The 15,004-nt window shown below is 34.0% G+C and overlaps 1 protein-coding gene across 1 annotated transcript in view; it reads left to right on the top strand.

Moving 5' to 3' along the window:
* Window positions 1-1,692: 1,692 nt before the first annotated feature.
* The window catches only part of spidey (hydroxysteroid 17-beta dehydrogenase 12 spidey), a 94,626-nt gene continuing 81,314 nt past the window's right edge, over window positions 1,693-15,004 (top strand). Inside the window, exon 1 of the mRNA XM_085950288.1 lies at window positions 1,693-2,055. Within this exon, the coding sequence (XP_085806414.1) occupies window positions 1,905-2,055 (151 nt within the window). The 5' untranslated portion in view covers window positions 1,693-1,904. The remainder of the gene's footprint in view (window positions 2,056-15,004) is intronic.

Below are 15,004 nucleotides of genomic sequence, written 5' to 3'. Positions count from 1 at the left end.
ATTTTTCAATGCGTGTTTGGATCCAGAGGATGCACCTAATCGGTTGAGTAAGTGGCTAAGATCCATTTTTTGTAAGAACAAAAAAATATTTAAAAAATTTATTATGATTTTCTTAGGATCGAACATTGTAAATATTAATAAAAACAATAATTTAGAAATTACATGACTGATTTGAACTATTTCGGGCCCCCTTTTTAAATCATCTGAAAAATCGATTGCATCATCTGCGTCAAAGAAAATCACCGCTGATTATTATGGTAAACACCTGTATCCATGGTCCCTACATCCTTACCGATCGCTAAAGTTAAAGCCAGTGTGACTCTTTACAGTCTTTACAGTAGCATTTTCGAAATGGCGTTCGATTTAAAACTAAGGGTTCAGTGTATTTTTAGTGATTGCTTGTATTTTTAAATACATCCACTTTAATTATGGAGTTGTCAAATATTGACAAACATTAAACAAAAATTTCACGACAACCGCATATTAGAAAATATTAATAACGCCGCAGACAACTTTTTTACTATCAGAGAACATTTATTTTGTGATGCATGTTTATTTTACTTGTCTGGTTGACCCACTACGATGGGTCTCCCTTCAACTCGGGCCCCCAGGGTAGAACTCTGTCAGCCCCCCTCTTGTGGGGGCCATGCCTGTATCTATATGACATTTTGAAGATAGGATAAGTATATGCTCAGAATATCAGTCCTATGCGACATTTCTTTTACCACGGGAAAAACTCGGCTACAAATCGCAGTCCTCAGTTCCCAATGAATACGACACCATCACCACCACCTTGCGCTATAAAGAATTTTCTAGGGTTTTTGCAAGGCGGTTTCATAGATCCTAGCCGAATTCAAATTAGCAATACCCGATGCCGGTAGAAGAATAGTTTTCAATAAGGCATATATTCTCAGCCGGCACAATTTTCATTTGACTAGCATCAAGTAGTTTGCGTGCCAAAGTCCTTAAGAAACTCGATAGTAAATGCGAGGTATCCATAAAGGCATCTAGAAAAAAAAGAGCTTTGGAGCGATTGTAAATATGAGAAAATGCTTTTCATCATAGAAGGCATGGACAGCTCGCCAATGACACATTATCTATCAAAAGACTCCTAAGGTAAATGATACTTATTCACAGGTATATGCATACAATTATTAATTGTGCCTAACCACAAAATACATTGTTATAACATTAATAATTATATGCCGAATATGTGAAGTGACAAGGTGAAGGAAAACCTGTAGTTTTTGCCACAAGGCTAAGAAAAAATTGGAGAAAGTTGATCCAGAATCACCCAATATTTATGTTCTCTATTATTTGTTATTACGTGTCTTATTACTCGATACTAGTGCGAGGTTTGGTTAATAAAAAAATATAGAAATTATGGCCAATTAAATAGTTAACATGCAAACAATATTTTTTTGCCCTATCATTTTCCAATCCTGAGAAAAAAATTATAATTGTGGAACAAAAAATATATTATTAATCCAAAAGGTAGGTACACGACTTGCCGCTACTTTCACGAGGTTCAACGTTTTCGCATTTCGAATGTCAAAACGTTATCAGCTGTTGCTCTCTCTCTCGCTCGCACCCGTGGTTTCGGTAGCATTAATGAACTTTCTCCGTGTACTTACTCCGGCTTTCTCTTTCTATCATTCGCTACTATCGCGGTCGGGCGCGGGCGCGATTGTCATTCGCGATGCGCGCGCAGTACCGCTAGCTTCTATGTAGCATGCAGCATCTCCGTCCGCCATCGAATCAACATAACCCAGATTAATTTTCACTTTCTCGCCGTTTTGCGCTGGCGATGGGCTATGTCTGATATTTCGGGCGAATAATTTTTAACGTAACGTCTTTTTCTTCGTTTCCTGTCTTCTGTCAGTCATTGAATCTCTCACTTCGCGATGGGTTTCACGCATTTGGAAAAAGTCGGTCTGGTGTCTCTAGTGGTTTTTGGTTACGTTATTGTGAATAAGTTTTGTTGGTATGTATACAGAAATTTCTTAGGACCCCGGGCGAGGAGAATTGACTTCAAGGGGCTCGGAAAATGGGCATGTAAGTATTCATTTTCAATGCTATTACGATATTTTATATTCAAACAAAATATATCAACTTTCATGCACCGTTAACTAAACTGTCACGTGTTGTTGTTATGATTGATAATTAGCACCGGTTCCATTGATGGCATTCATAAACACAATATTTTAAGCAGTTTATAAGACCAACAATGAATGAAACATGTAAATAATTATTAAGTAATTTAGTAAAGTGTCTAAATTTTGATAATAATTAACAGATCTTCATTCTTTATTAAATGTTTAAGTACCTACGTACCTCCCGATTATTATAAATATTATAGGTATATCATAATCATAGTGAGTATTATTGATCTACTATTAATACACTCCCATGGGTAATACCTACTTAATATTATATGCTTCGTTTACATACTTAAGTATAGTGATGGCCAACCATTCTCACGTCACGCCACACGTATATTATTTTTATATATTTTATATATTTTTTTTGCGGCACACTAAAAAACTAAGTCACAGTGTTTGTAAACTCTTAAATTTTCATATTATTTATTAAATAATCAGATCAAAATATAACTAGTTAGAGGGTACATATCTATTATGTGATTTTTTGTAGGTATATCATTATTATCCGCAACGTTTTTAGTGTGGGTCGGTTGGTAATCACAGAAAAACAATATTCTGTATGTTGGAATATCTAAAGATGGTGACTATGTTATAAACTCTTGTTTTCAATATAATTATTGCCATCTTAGGTGACACGTTTTGACATGTTTTTTTTATAATGTATGGATTCAATACTTTGCGATTTTTCGAGATCGTTCAATCAACGTAATACTCAGCTTTTAATCTGACAATTACAAGATAGCCAGTGTTGCCAAATATTTTCTAACATAAAAGTTAATTAGATACTTACCAAACCAAATAAATCGTTTTAAACTACCACTCACAAACTACTATTCAGTCTATAATCTAAGTATTCAGTATAATAATTGTAAACTAAAAACATGTTATGTACCCATTGTCGCAGAAGCGTTAAATGTTAATAATGAATACCTGAGAATGCTAAGCCGCAGGCGACTTTTTTTCTCTACTTACCTACAAGTAAAATACGTCATCTCTAAGAAAAGTGTACAAAAATAGTAATTTCTATCATAATTTATAATGAAAATGGAATTAAATATTGCGGCACACTTCCCGATCGCCTATGGCACACTGGTTGGGAATCATTGATTTAGTAAGTATCTATTCATGTATAGGTATTTTATGATTATGATAGTACAAAGTTTCTAGGTAAAATCGTGTTTGTTTAAGGTTTTGCTTATCAGTAAATAAGTAATAAGTAGTTATTATAAAATAATATTATAACAATTTAATAAATCGACCTTATCAAGAAATACGTTTTTATACAAATTTAATTACGATGACACATAAAATGATGATTTTTTTGTGACTTCGAAATAGAAATTTGATTAATTTTATTTCATTATCCAAACAGTGTTTCTCAACCTTTTTTGATGGTGACATTTTACAAAATCTTGAGAAACGCCTACCTATCTGAAAATTATTATAAAATATACATAATATATATTGAGGAAATGTCCCGATTATAAGTCTTTTGAGCAGACAAGAGCCGTATTTTTGAAATTTCTTTTAGTCTCAAAGCCAACCTTATATTATTGCCGCATTGATGGGAAAGTAATTTTATCATACATTTTCTTCAAAGCCATTCTTCAAGCCAATAAATATTGTCATAATTTCTGTAACTGTAACGTCATCATGAAAATTTGAAGCACTTTGACAGAAATAAAATTAACCGTGCGTAGTAGGCGGTGACAATCGTTACTGGCAACGGGATTCCTCGATTTTTACTTTAAACGTAAAGCTGAAAAATAGGTCACATAAAACCTTTTCCCTCTCTATTACTTGAATTCTCGCGGAAATATTATTACCCCTCGAGGAGCTCCGGGGTTCTCCGGAACCCCGATTGGGAATTTAAAATGTCATACTTTCCAGGAGAATTTCCATGCATTTTAATATTTGTGTATCTTCCTTTAAAGCAGAAAATACCACTAGCGTGAGTACACTATTGGCATAATAGCAAAACATGAGCATACATTTTACCAGTGCGTACGCTGGTGCTATATTTCACTTCAGCGGTAAGTGAGATTATATGAATTGACCGTCAGTGTTGTCATTGTTTTGATATTATATGTTGGTGGATACTGAATACCTATTCCATGACCCCCCATCCTGAAGCGGGCCCCCAGGCTAGGATATTTGGCGGGCCCCCTACCTATCGCTAAGGATAAAGGCAGTGTAACGCTCTACATTAATAATAAATGGTGTATGCGGTTAAATTAATGTATATATTTAGTGTTTTTTGTGTATATATATGTACATCCATTTGAATTATGAAGTTGTCGAGTATTGAGAGACAATTAAAAATTGTAATAATTAATTTTTAATAATAATATTAATGGAAGGAAAATAGCGCCGCAGGCGACTTTTTTACTAACTAACTGACTAAAAGCAAATTGGTGATGTGTGTTTATCTCAGTTATCTGGTTGACTCGCCTCGCCGGGCCCCTCCTGAGCCCGGGCCCCCAGGCTAGAGCCCTGTCAGCCCCTTCCTTGTGGGGGCCATGACCTTTTTTCTTTTTTATGAGAAAACTGTTATGAAAAGTAAGCTTGGAATGTGGATATATTATAAAATAACTAAATCAGTTATGTTTGAACTCTTCACTTAATCGAATGAGCGCATGGCTCGTTCTCGTTTATCAGACGGTTCTCAAAATGTTTACGCGAAGTAAGTTCAATTTTGATCAGTAACTATTTAAGGATGTTTTACTTTACGTGCGTATAAAAACGAAGTCGTATTTTCTTCTCGGTTGAATATTTGGCACTTGTGGATTTTACGAGCAAGTAGAAAAATGGCACCGTAGGCAATGATTTTTTTATTTTATTTTAAATTTAATAAGGCATACAAATTATAAAAATCTATAAGATTCGCTTTGCAACCTTCTTCAGTGCAGATTCTAAAACGGCGCAGATTAAACGAACAGAATCGACTACCCTCATCGTTAATTCGCTATCGTTAGAGATAAGGGTTGTTTCTTTATTTAATCAATTTGACCTAACATAATAATATAATGCATATACGGTTATGCCAACAGTGGAGTAGTAAACATAACGCTCTGAATCCGCAGGTCTCGTTGACGTTGATATAACAAAATTGAAACGTTATTGAAACGTATTGCAATCTGTTTTTATTTATTTACAACATTATTGTCATATTCTGTTAACGCGTCTGCAGCTATCAGCTAAAATATATTAAAAATATTTTTTTAGTATACCTGATCTGAGAAATAGTTGTGAATATTTCCAGGTTCCTTTGACCTATTCTGCAAAATATATCAGTATTAAAAATTTGTTTTTGAGGTATGTTCTTACATCCCACTATATCATAGTCGCTAGCTGTTATCACGTGAAAACTGGTACCTAAGAAAAAAAGAAAAAATATATTTTTTTAATTCTGACAGCATAAATATTACGTTACTTTGACTTAACAACTAGTATTGGTTTATTTTATATGAATTTTTCAAAGAGGCCTCCAAACCTGTCAGTGATTTGGGCATCCACGTACTTCATACTATCACTGGATCAAGAGCATTGTTCCAATGAAATGGGCGAGTGGTTAGTTAAGATAACTCCCCAATCTGTGGAGGCCCAGACATATTTCGACGACAACTAACTGTTGTAAATGGTAAGTACTTACCTAATTTAGGTACCCTTTTTTACGTAAGGCATTATTAATAATTATTATTCAATAATTTTAAAATCGCAAAAACTATAAGTATTGAAATTTTGAAATAAAATATCCCAGATTTAATTGTGTGTAAGTGACCATTGTGTCCAGATTGATAAGCACTGTACAAATTTACTCGTCTTCCTACGACGAATAATATCCATTAATTTGTCGTTTCATGACATGGGGACAAAATTGGTTAAATGTCTCAAATGTGATTGCGTTAATAAAATTCCTTCGGTGTGTTAGGTACCTACTTACTTAATTGATTTTACCGGAAATGACCCCTTGCTCTTTACGTCGCGGGTCACATGACCTTAATCCTTATTCGATTTTACGATCGCGAAGGCAATAAATAATGCAAAAGTCTTTACGTTGTATTGTCATTTAAAAATAATGCAAATTTGTATTCGTACGTAACCATTGTTGAGTAATCGGAATTTATCGATTTTCAATGACATATGCAATTAATACTAAGTACTTATAGAAGAATAAACTCAGTAGGTACCAATGACATTATTAATGGACGACGCACTCAATACAGTAGCCAGCAAGTAAATTCGCGCATTCGCATATATAGGAAGACGTCACGCAATTTCCATTATGCGATATCACGCAACGGGAATTTATAGCAATATGAACTTTATTGTAATGGCGTTAGAGCAGTGTTTCTAATGTCAATGTTCATTTGAGTGAACCCGTTTGAACCGAACCATTCGGCAGACCCAACAAAAAGCATCAGGAATTTATAGCAATATCACCTTTATTGTAATGGCGTTAGAACAGATTATGCCATTCGGCAGACCCGACAATAAAGTGAGTGTCATTTTCTTTTCCAGATGATTCGTCCATATTAATGTCATTGGTAGGTACTCAAATGGATATGTAGAAAATAAGATAAAAAAAATTAAACATGGTACGGTTTATCGCGTTAGTTAGGCCTTTCATTGCAATATGTCACCCTGGTTGCATTAAATAATATAGGGACCTACTAATAAATTATTATTTGACAATAATAATATATTATTAGGTACCTACTAAGTATTAGTATTTAGTTTATACCTAGATAGTTATTTCTGTTGTAATATGATTATCAACCAGTTGTAAAGAACCTTTTCCCCTTTTGAAAAAACCGAGAAAATTCAATTATGTAGGTCTTTAAAAGTTTCTACATTGTTCTTTAATTAAAAATATATTTCTTCCGAAATACTAACATCAGAATATTTATAGGCTGTATTCTCGTCGCACCTAATGGCCGCTGGTTCCTGACTCTTGACTCCTGAACCAGACAATTTCTCTTGACACTATTTTTTCAATGGAAGTGTTGAAGGATAGTGAGTAGGAAGTCGGGAGCATCCCACCTAACGTAACTCACCGCCTTTTTTTCACGGCAAAGCCTTGTTAATTCAATCTATATCCATGTCTCTTATCTCATATGTAAAGCCAAATACGCGTAATATTTAACTTCCCCGAATCGATGGTTTTAATTGTGTAACAACTTGACATAAACCCATACATTACTACCAACACACTTTCTACCTTTTCACGACTGAATTCATAATATTTGTATAATATGATGCGATCCAATGACATTATTAATGGACAACGTACTCAATACAGTAGCTAGCAAGTAAATTCGCGCATAGCGACATTCGCACATGTATAGGTAGACGTCACGCAATTTCCATTATGCGATAGCACGCATCGGAAATTTATAGCAATATCACCTTTATTGTAATGGTGTTAGAACAGTGTTTCTAGTGTCAAAGTTCATTTGAGCGAACTCGTTCAAACCGAACCATTCGGCAGACCCGACAAAAAGCATCGGGAATTTATAACAATATCACCTTTATTGTAATGGCGTTAGAACAGATTATGCCATTCGGCAGACCCGACAAAAAAGTGAGTGTCATTTTTTTTCAGATGCTTCGTCCATATTAATGTCATTGGTGCGATCGGTCATAATCCATATTATTTCTGAGTTCCCTGATCCATCCCTAAACATGGCTGGTCTATACTATACGAATATTGCCTTTTCGATGACCCGCTATTATTAATTGCAAAGTTAAAAAGATAATGCAAAATTTATTTATTATTTTTGAGTTTAGTATTTTATTATTTATTAGTATTAGTATTTTTGTCTCAATTACCCATCGTTATTTCCATAATTGGCGGGAAGAGGAAAAAAAGGGGGATGATACATTTTACTCAAATCATTTCAATCGTGGTTAGAAATATCTAAATCTTACGTTATTTTTATGCATCGTATTGGTAACAGACCGGAGACCAATAATTTTAGATTTATAAACGTAATCGAATTATATTTGAATAACTGAGTAATCTAGTTTATTTGTTGGGCAACATATCAGATATCAGACTCCTACTGACATCTAAATGCAAATCTGCATCTTCATCATTAACAGTTTGTCACGGCAATCAACTTTAATAACAATTTCAAATAATCGCAAACCTTCAGAATTAATTTTAATCGACTGCGTTATCATATTTATATAATAAACATGAATTTCATAATAATTCTAAAAAATCTTGGAAAGTTTAATTATTTAACATTAGCATACCGTTTATACTGTCGCAATACAATAAACCAGTGATTCTCAACTGTTTTTGTTTGGCAGAACCCTCGGGACATTAAATTATTATTAAGATCCAGATAGGAAAATTATAAAATATACGCGTGGACAATTAGTAAATAGATATTAACATGATGCCTACGTACATAATTAAATTAAAAACGTCACTTGCAACTAGTTTTAAATTTCAAAATCATATCGGATCAGCGCCGCAGGCGAAATTTTTGATAAGGTAGTTATTTTAACAAATCTTTTGTCCAAAGCTAATCGTCAGACCAGTACACAAACATAATAATATGTAGTATGGCAATAAGTAACTACTAATTATAAAGTAATTATAACGTTATCATGAAAATTTTAAATAGTTTGTCAGAAACAAAATGAACAGTGCGCAGTGCATGGTGACGTTCATAACTGACAACTTGATTCCACGATTTTTAATTTAAACTTTAAAGTGTTTCTATATTTAAAAATATGTCAGGCCTTATTTTACGCTAAGTACTTAATACCAAATTGGTGTCAAGTTTTATTTTTTGAGAATCGTCCACAACCCCGATTGGGAATCACTGCTGATTAGACATTAAAGTTTATTTTAAAACTAGTATTAACATGGTGAATTGGGTAATTTTCAATTATTATAATATTGAAATAATTTGGCGATGTGGGCTGGAAAATACACGACACTTCTTAAATATAGATCTTTCGTCGACAATAAATTAGTAAGTATTGTAGTTATTAGTTATTTATTACAATTCCGTTGTACTGTGATGAATTTTCATTGTATGCATCTATTTTCCAAGAGCAAGAATAGAGTTTTTACTAATTATGGTCACTAAATTACATCACACAAAGCATTGGCAAAGGGTGGAGGTAGGCTGTTGAAAACCGCCATAAATAGTGCACACTAAACATCGTCAGTCATACGTATTTGTTTTCATTGAAATAAGACTACAATTTACAGAATTATGGTGTTGGTTAGTTTTTAAAATTTAATTACCTTAGCCCTGCGAAAACCATGCCATAATAGATAATAAAAGTGACATAATAATCTGCCTATAAAATATATAAAATTATGCAATTAAATAATACATTCTTTTATCTATTATAGTTTGGTTAGGCAGAGTTTAATTTATTTTACAACGTTTTTATTAGCTCGTACTCTTATTTGTACGGTACAAATCTTGCAATCGATTTTTAACTAACTTCCCGACTAGCTAGACATTTGAAACTTTTAGAATATACCAGAACACGATGCCAATGCATTTTTTAAATACTTTTAGCGATCTTTAAGTAGAATTGAATTCATTTTCAGTTAATTCTGTTAACTGTGAAAAGTTATTTCGGAAGAAATCCGTAATCCAATCCACTATTATTGGTTGCTAGGAGTCTGGGGTCCTAGCAACTAAATTATTAATATATATGTGCGTTACTATGGAAATCAAAATGACATTTCAGTATTATTTCTATCAAGTACAAATTTTTTTGATCGTTTAAGCTAGCAAGTCAAGTTTATATGATTCAACAGAAAATTTAAAAACGTTGTAAGTATATAAAAAGTTCTTTTTATCTTGTTATTATTTATAAACTAACCAATGTCACCTGTAAAGTCTTAGTTCAATAAAAATAAAAACGCACGACTAACAAAGTTAAATGTGCACTATTTATGGCAGATCTTAACAGCCTGCCTCCCCCTTCGCTACTGACACATAGTATTTTTATTATATTCGACCAACATTCACAGCATTTTTCGGATTTGAGTGAAAATGCTCATAATATATTATGCCAAATATATTTAACGACTTTAGTAGGTACCTACTTATAAATTAAAAATAGTAAAAATGTGTGTAAAAGAGTTTCATCTATACGGTTTTAATTAAAGTGACTAATAATAATATGTATATATGTATTTGCCTTAATCAGACCTACCCTAAGAAATATACACGTCTTATTAATGGCTCATAAAAGTTTGAAATTCAATTTTCGAATTTAGAATTTATTACAATAACCATATTCGGTAACACTATCCTGTTCTTGCCTTTAGTTTTTTTTTTGTAATATTTTTTTGTGCTCATCTCGAAACCCATGTTTTTCATTCTAGCCATCAAACATCGAAATGGGTTCGGTGGTTTTCGCATAATTTTGTGTATGGTACGGAATTATAATAAGTATAAGTATAATAAATATATAGATAGAATATTGTTGGTAGTTTGCAGCAGTCAAAATTCAATTATTGGTACCGAATACTACCTACCTGTGATATTTGGTTTACGGTTGCATCAAGTTCAAGAACACTTGGGCCTTCACCGCTATTCCAAAGGTGCCAACGACCAGTTTTCTACTACAACATCCGTTACTATAGCAAGAGAATCGAGAGCTGAGTGATGTAGTTGCACTATTTTTAAAATTCAAATAAATAATTATTAAACATCGATATTTTTCGATTAGACGTATTAAGGACCGTGGTGCTGCTTATACTTAGATGTGAAGTAGAACATTGTTAGTATATGTTAGTGAACTAAAAAGCCCCTCCTATTTAGTTAATCGCACTTCCACTTCAGCGACTTCCGGTTATTGCCTAGATCTTCCTGTAGGACAGTATGATCGGCTATGGTCATGACGTTGTGCGAAACGTCATAATATTTCAGATCTATCAGATTAATATCACCATATCAATTATATAAAATTTATTATTTGACATTATTTATAAGTAGGTATGTAAAAATTAGATTAGAAAAAATAATTCTTTTAACTAAACCGACTAGTTTCTTTCCAATCGAGTTATTAATTTACTTGAATTATGAAAGTAGTTCATCTCTATCCAAATTTCGTCATAGCTCGCGTTTTGTTCGTCTAACCACATCACTTTCTTTTCGTTGGCGATTAGGTACGTACAGTTGGTACGACTGACAGACATGCGGCTGCGAAACAGTACTCGGCACAAAAAGGTTCCTCGGCCGAATAAACCTGCAAGCTGCTTCTAGGCCACTTTCACATCTGCCGAATTTGTAGGCATTCTGGCAGGCGCTATCACCGACCGGCATCGGAGCGATGATTGCACAAATAAAACTTGATCGTATCAAGCTTGCCGCTTGCAATGAGCATTTTTTATGCGCATGCGCGAATTCAGAACAATATAATAAAATACTATGCATTTTGAATATGTCATCATGTTCATTACCCGGTGTCGATTCACTGTTGGTGAGACTTCCCTTAGCTCCGTCCATTCTTCACGTTCCCTAGTTCTTCACTTCCATGTACATTCACCAAATATGATAAGCTCGTCTATCCAGCGGAATTTAGGGAGTCCTTGTGGTCATTTAGTGTCTCTTGGTTACCACTTTATGATGGAATATATCCACCCAACCTGTCTACTTATATATCGATGTCGTCTTTCCGCATTATGCCCGACATGCAACTTGCGTTGATGTAGATATCTTACCACCAAACAAATAATAATAAATATTCCGATACGCTATATTATACCAATACAGTAAATTCTGAAGCAGGTTTTTGAATGTGTGAGTATCCTACGAAAATGAACCACGCATTATAGACGTGCAATACACCAATATTAAATGAGCGTCAATGCATAAACCGAGAGCCGTTGTCAGCATTCGACGTATTACGTATTCTTGACACGTGTTTAAATTTATCCCATATTCTTCCTTACTCGAGACTGGTTGCCTGCTTCTCCTTACCCGTTAGGTACTTCAGTTCCCATTATTTCTGAGTTCTCTGTATCTTACATAAGGGGTCCATTTGTTTTACATTTTCAAATAATCTAATTCAACGTTTCATATTATACCTTAATTTTTATAACCGGTTTACTATAACGACAATAGCTAACCTAACCTAACTCTGTATTCCTTGTCTGAAAAAACTCACTATGAACCTATCTGTTGGCAGTTTGATTTAGGTTTAACGTTACGTCAAAAAATGTACTTAAGTATATGGTATATACCTACTTTTATTACCATGGTCTATCTCTATTTTATCTTCTTTAGTGGCACGTTACGACATATACGTCCGAGGCACTGACAGATTTTGAAAAACAATAAATTCCAATATGTTGATAATACAAAATATCAAGTTGTAACTATCGCATAAAAATTCAGAATCCGCTAAACTTTTTGATCCATGCATGCAGCCTTGCAACATTTTATTGTTATGTTCGCGAAAGTACAAACTGCCACCAGTAAATACATGCACGTGTGTGTACATGGGCTATAATATCATGTAACTAAAAATAATAATTATTTAAGATGTTAGTGATCACATAATATTATAATCGGATCACTGAGGGGTTTATTTTTCCTGTGTCTACGTATTGAGTCCCTTTGATGTTAGTTGAAAGGATTTTGTTATAGGTAGGTACTCAACACCTCTTTAAGATTTTCGTATAATTTAATAATTGTATGACTGAATTGAGCTGTTTTCAGGTCCTCTTTTAAATTTTCTAACGGACCGTTTGCGGTATTTGCGTCAAAGAAACACGCCGCTGATCTTCTGCAATATTTTTGGAACGAGATTCTCTCGTGCGACGGTATTCCATCGCTGAAGTCATATTATTCATTTCTCTTCTCTCACATTTATTATTTTTTGGTACACAATTATTTGGGTCAACGACGCATCGGCCGCTTGCACTATAAAAAGGTTCTTTCAATATTCGTTTAGCGGCTAAGACCGAGTTATTACCAGCCTTTTTACCTTGCTAGTTTTTTTGTCGATTTTTGTTGGGAAAGTGTTGCTTTCTCGGTAGGTAATAAATGATATTGGTTTGACACGAGGTTAACACATTAATACTTAATAAGCAATGTGTGAATGTCGCTGCCATAGAAAAGTTGTCAAACTTAACAAGTTGACTTTTTTATTAAAGATTCAAACAGAAAGCGGTTTCGGTGACAACAAAAAAATGTGAACACTCATGTACTTTAATATCAAAAGATTACTCATATTTATAGGTGAATACGTTTCAATTTGTATTGGGTACCTACACAACACAGAACAGATTAATAAATATAATTCAAATAGGCTATACCCCAATACACTACATTTTGAAGCGCGGTTTTGAATGTGTGAGCTACGAAAATGAAACAAACAATATAGACGTATAATAGTGTGTGTTGAAACCTAGGGGCGGCAAAGTATATGAAAGTATGGTGAAGCCGGCAAGTATGGTGAAAAAGTATGGTGAAACAGACTGGTAATCAATTTGCAGCAAAATTTCCATGTTAACATTATATTATATGGGTACGTTATAATGACCAAAGTAAATCCTCCGTGATGCCCTGCATTTTTTTTATCGCGTCGCCATTTCTCGTGAGTTATCGGCTGTTGTCGGCATGCTTCATGAGGAAGCCAAATCGTTGCCTATCTGTACTTTTAATACATCCATGGTTGAAACCTTCAAAAAATACACTAATATTGTATGAGCGTCAGTGCATAAACAGAGAGCGTTGACAGAACGAATGACAAGTTTAGAATGACGTATTCTTGATATTGCCAGAGCCGATTTGATTCGTCAAAGCATATTGAATGTCTCGTCAGGCCATGGACGAGTTAACTTGTGCGTTCTTGTAAACGTCATAACTTCTGAATAAATTGTTTGTGTATATTTTATAAACAATATTATTTATCGTTTTAGTGTGAAAATATTCACGATAAACTCGAGAAACATGTTGATTTGGTAAATTTTCACAAATATTTAGGTACTTACCATTCTGTTCTTTTTTCAAATTTTTAAGGGATTTCTATTATTCAAAAAATATCTGTCCTTCAATTATTAGTGTCTACCTAATATAAATTGGCTCGCAGTGAAAAGGCCACATTCTTCCATGCAAGAGATCAGTTGCCTGTTACTCTACATCCGTGAAGTATTTATTTTCAGTTCCCATTAATTCTGTATTCCCTGGTCTACAATGATTTAAACCTCTAAACAATTTGAAGTTTACCGTATGATGTTGTATCGGAAATTCAGCCCTAAAATATTGAGATTAAGTCCATGTCTAAATAAGCCATTTACTTATAAAAACCGCCTGAATACAAGGGAAAGACAAGAAAATAGGCAGGAAACTCATGTATTTTTTACTATAGTATGATTTCTACTTACATTAATGAGTCGATATGTTAAAATTTGCATTGAGTACATACTGATTTCCCCCGACCATGTCCGATCCTAATAGGATCATAATTATGGGCCTCCACAGAATAGAGGTTTGTATTAATAGATTTTGTTTTTTACGAGAAATGGATGTCAGTCACTTGCTCAACCTATTAGGTACACACCCTGACTCAGGCACAAATAGAAAAACAATATGTGTACTTGCCAGACCCAGGATTTGAACCTGGACCCACGGCGTGATAGTCCAACGCTTAAGCCGCGCGGCCACCGTGGGCGCATACTGATTTAAACCTTTAAAACAACTGCGTTTTAAATGCACAATAGAAGGTTACGTTTGAAGACGTGTGTATGAAGTTGCGTGTATCGCAGTTTAACGTGAGATGTTGTATCGGAAATGGATAGCCGTATAGTATTGGGATCAAATTAAGTGTCTATAACTAATACTTAC

The sequence above is a fragment of the Rhyacophila brunnea genome, unplaced genomic scaffold, assembly GCF_057557595.1.
Source record: "Rhyacophila brunnea isolate RB1 unplaced genomic scaffold, BYU_Rbru_1.0 scaffold_23, whole genome shotgun sequence".
Classification (NCBI taxonomy): Eukaryota; Metazoa; Arthropoda; class Insecta; order Trichoptera; family Rhyacophilidae; genus Rhyacophila; species Rhyacophila brunnea.
Note: the sequence above shows the minus strand (reverse complement) of the source record. Positions and strands in the feature narration are given on the sequence as shown.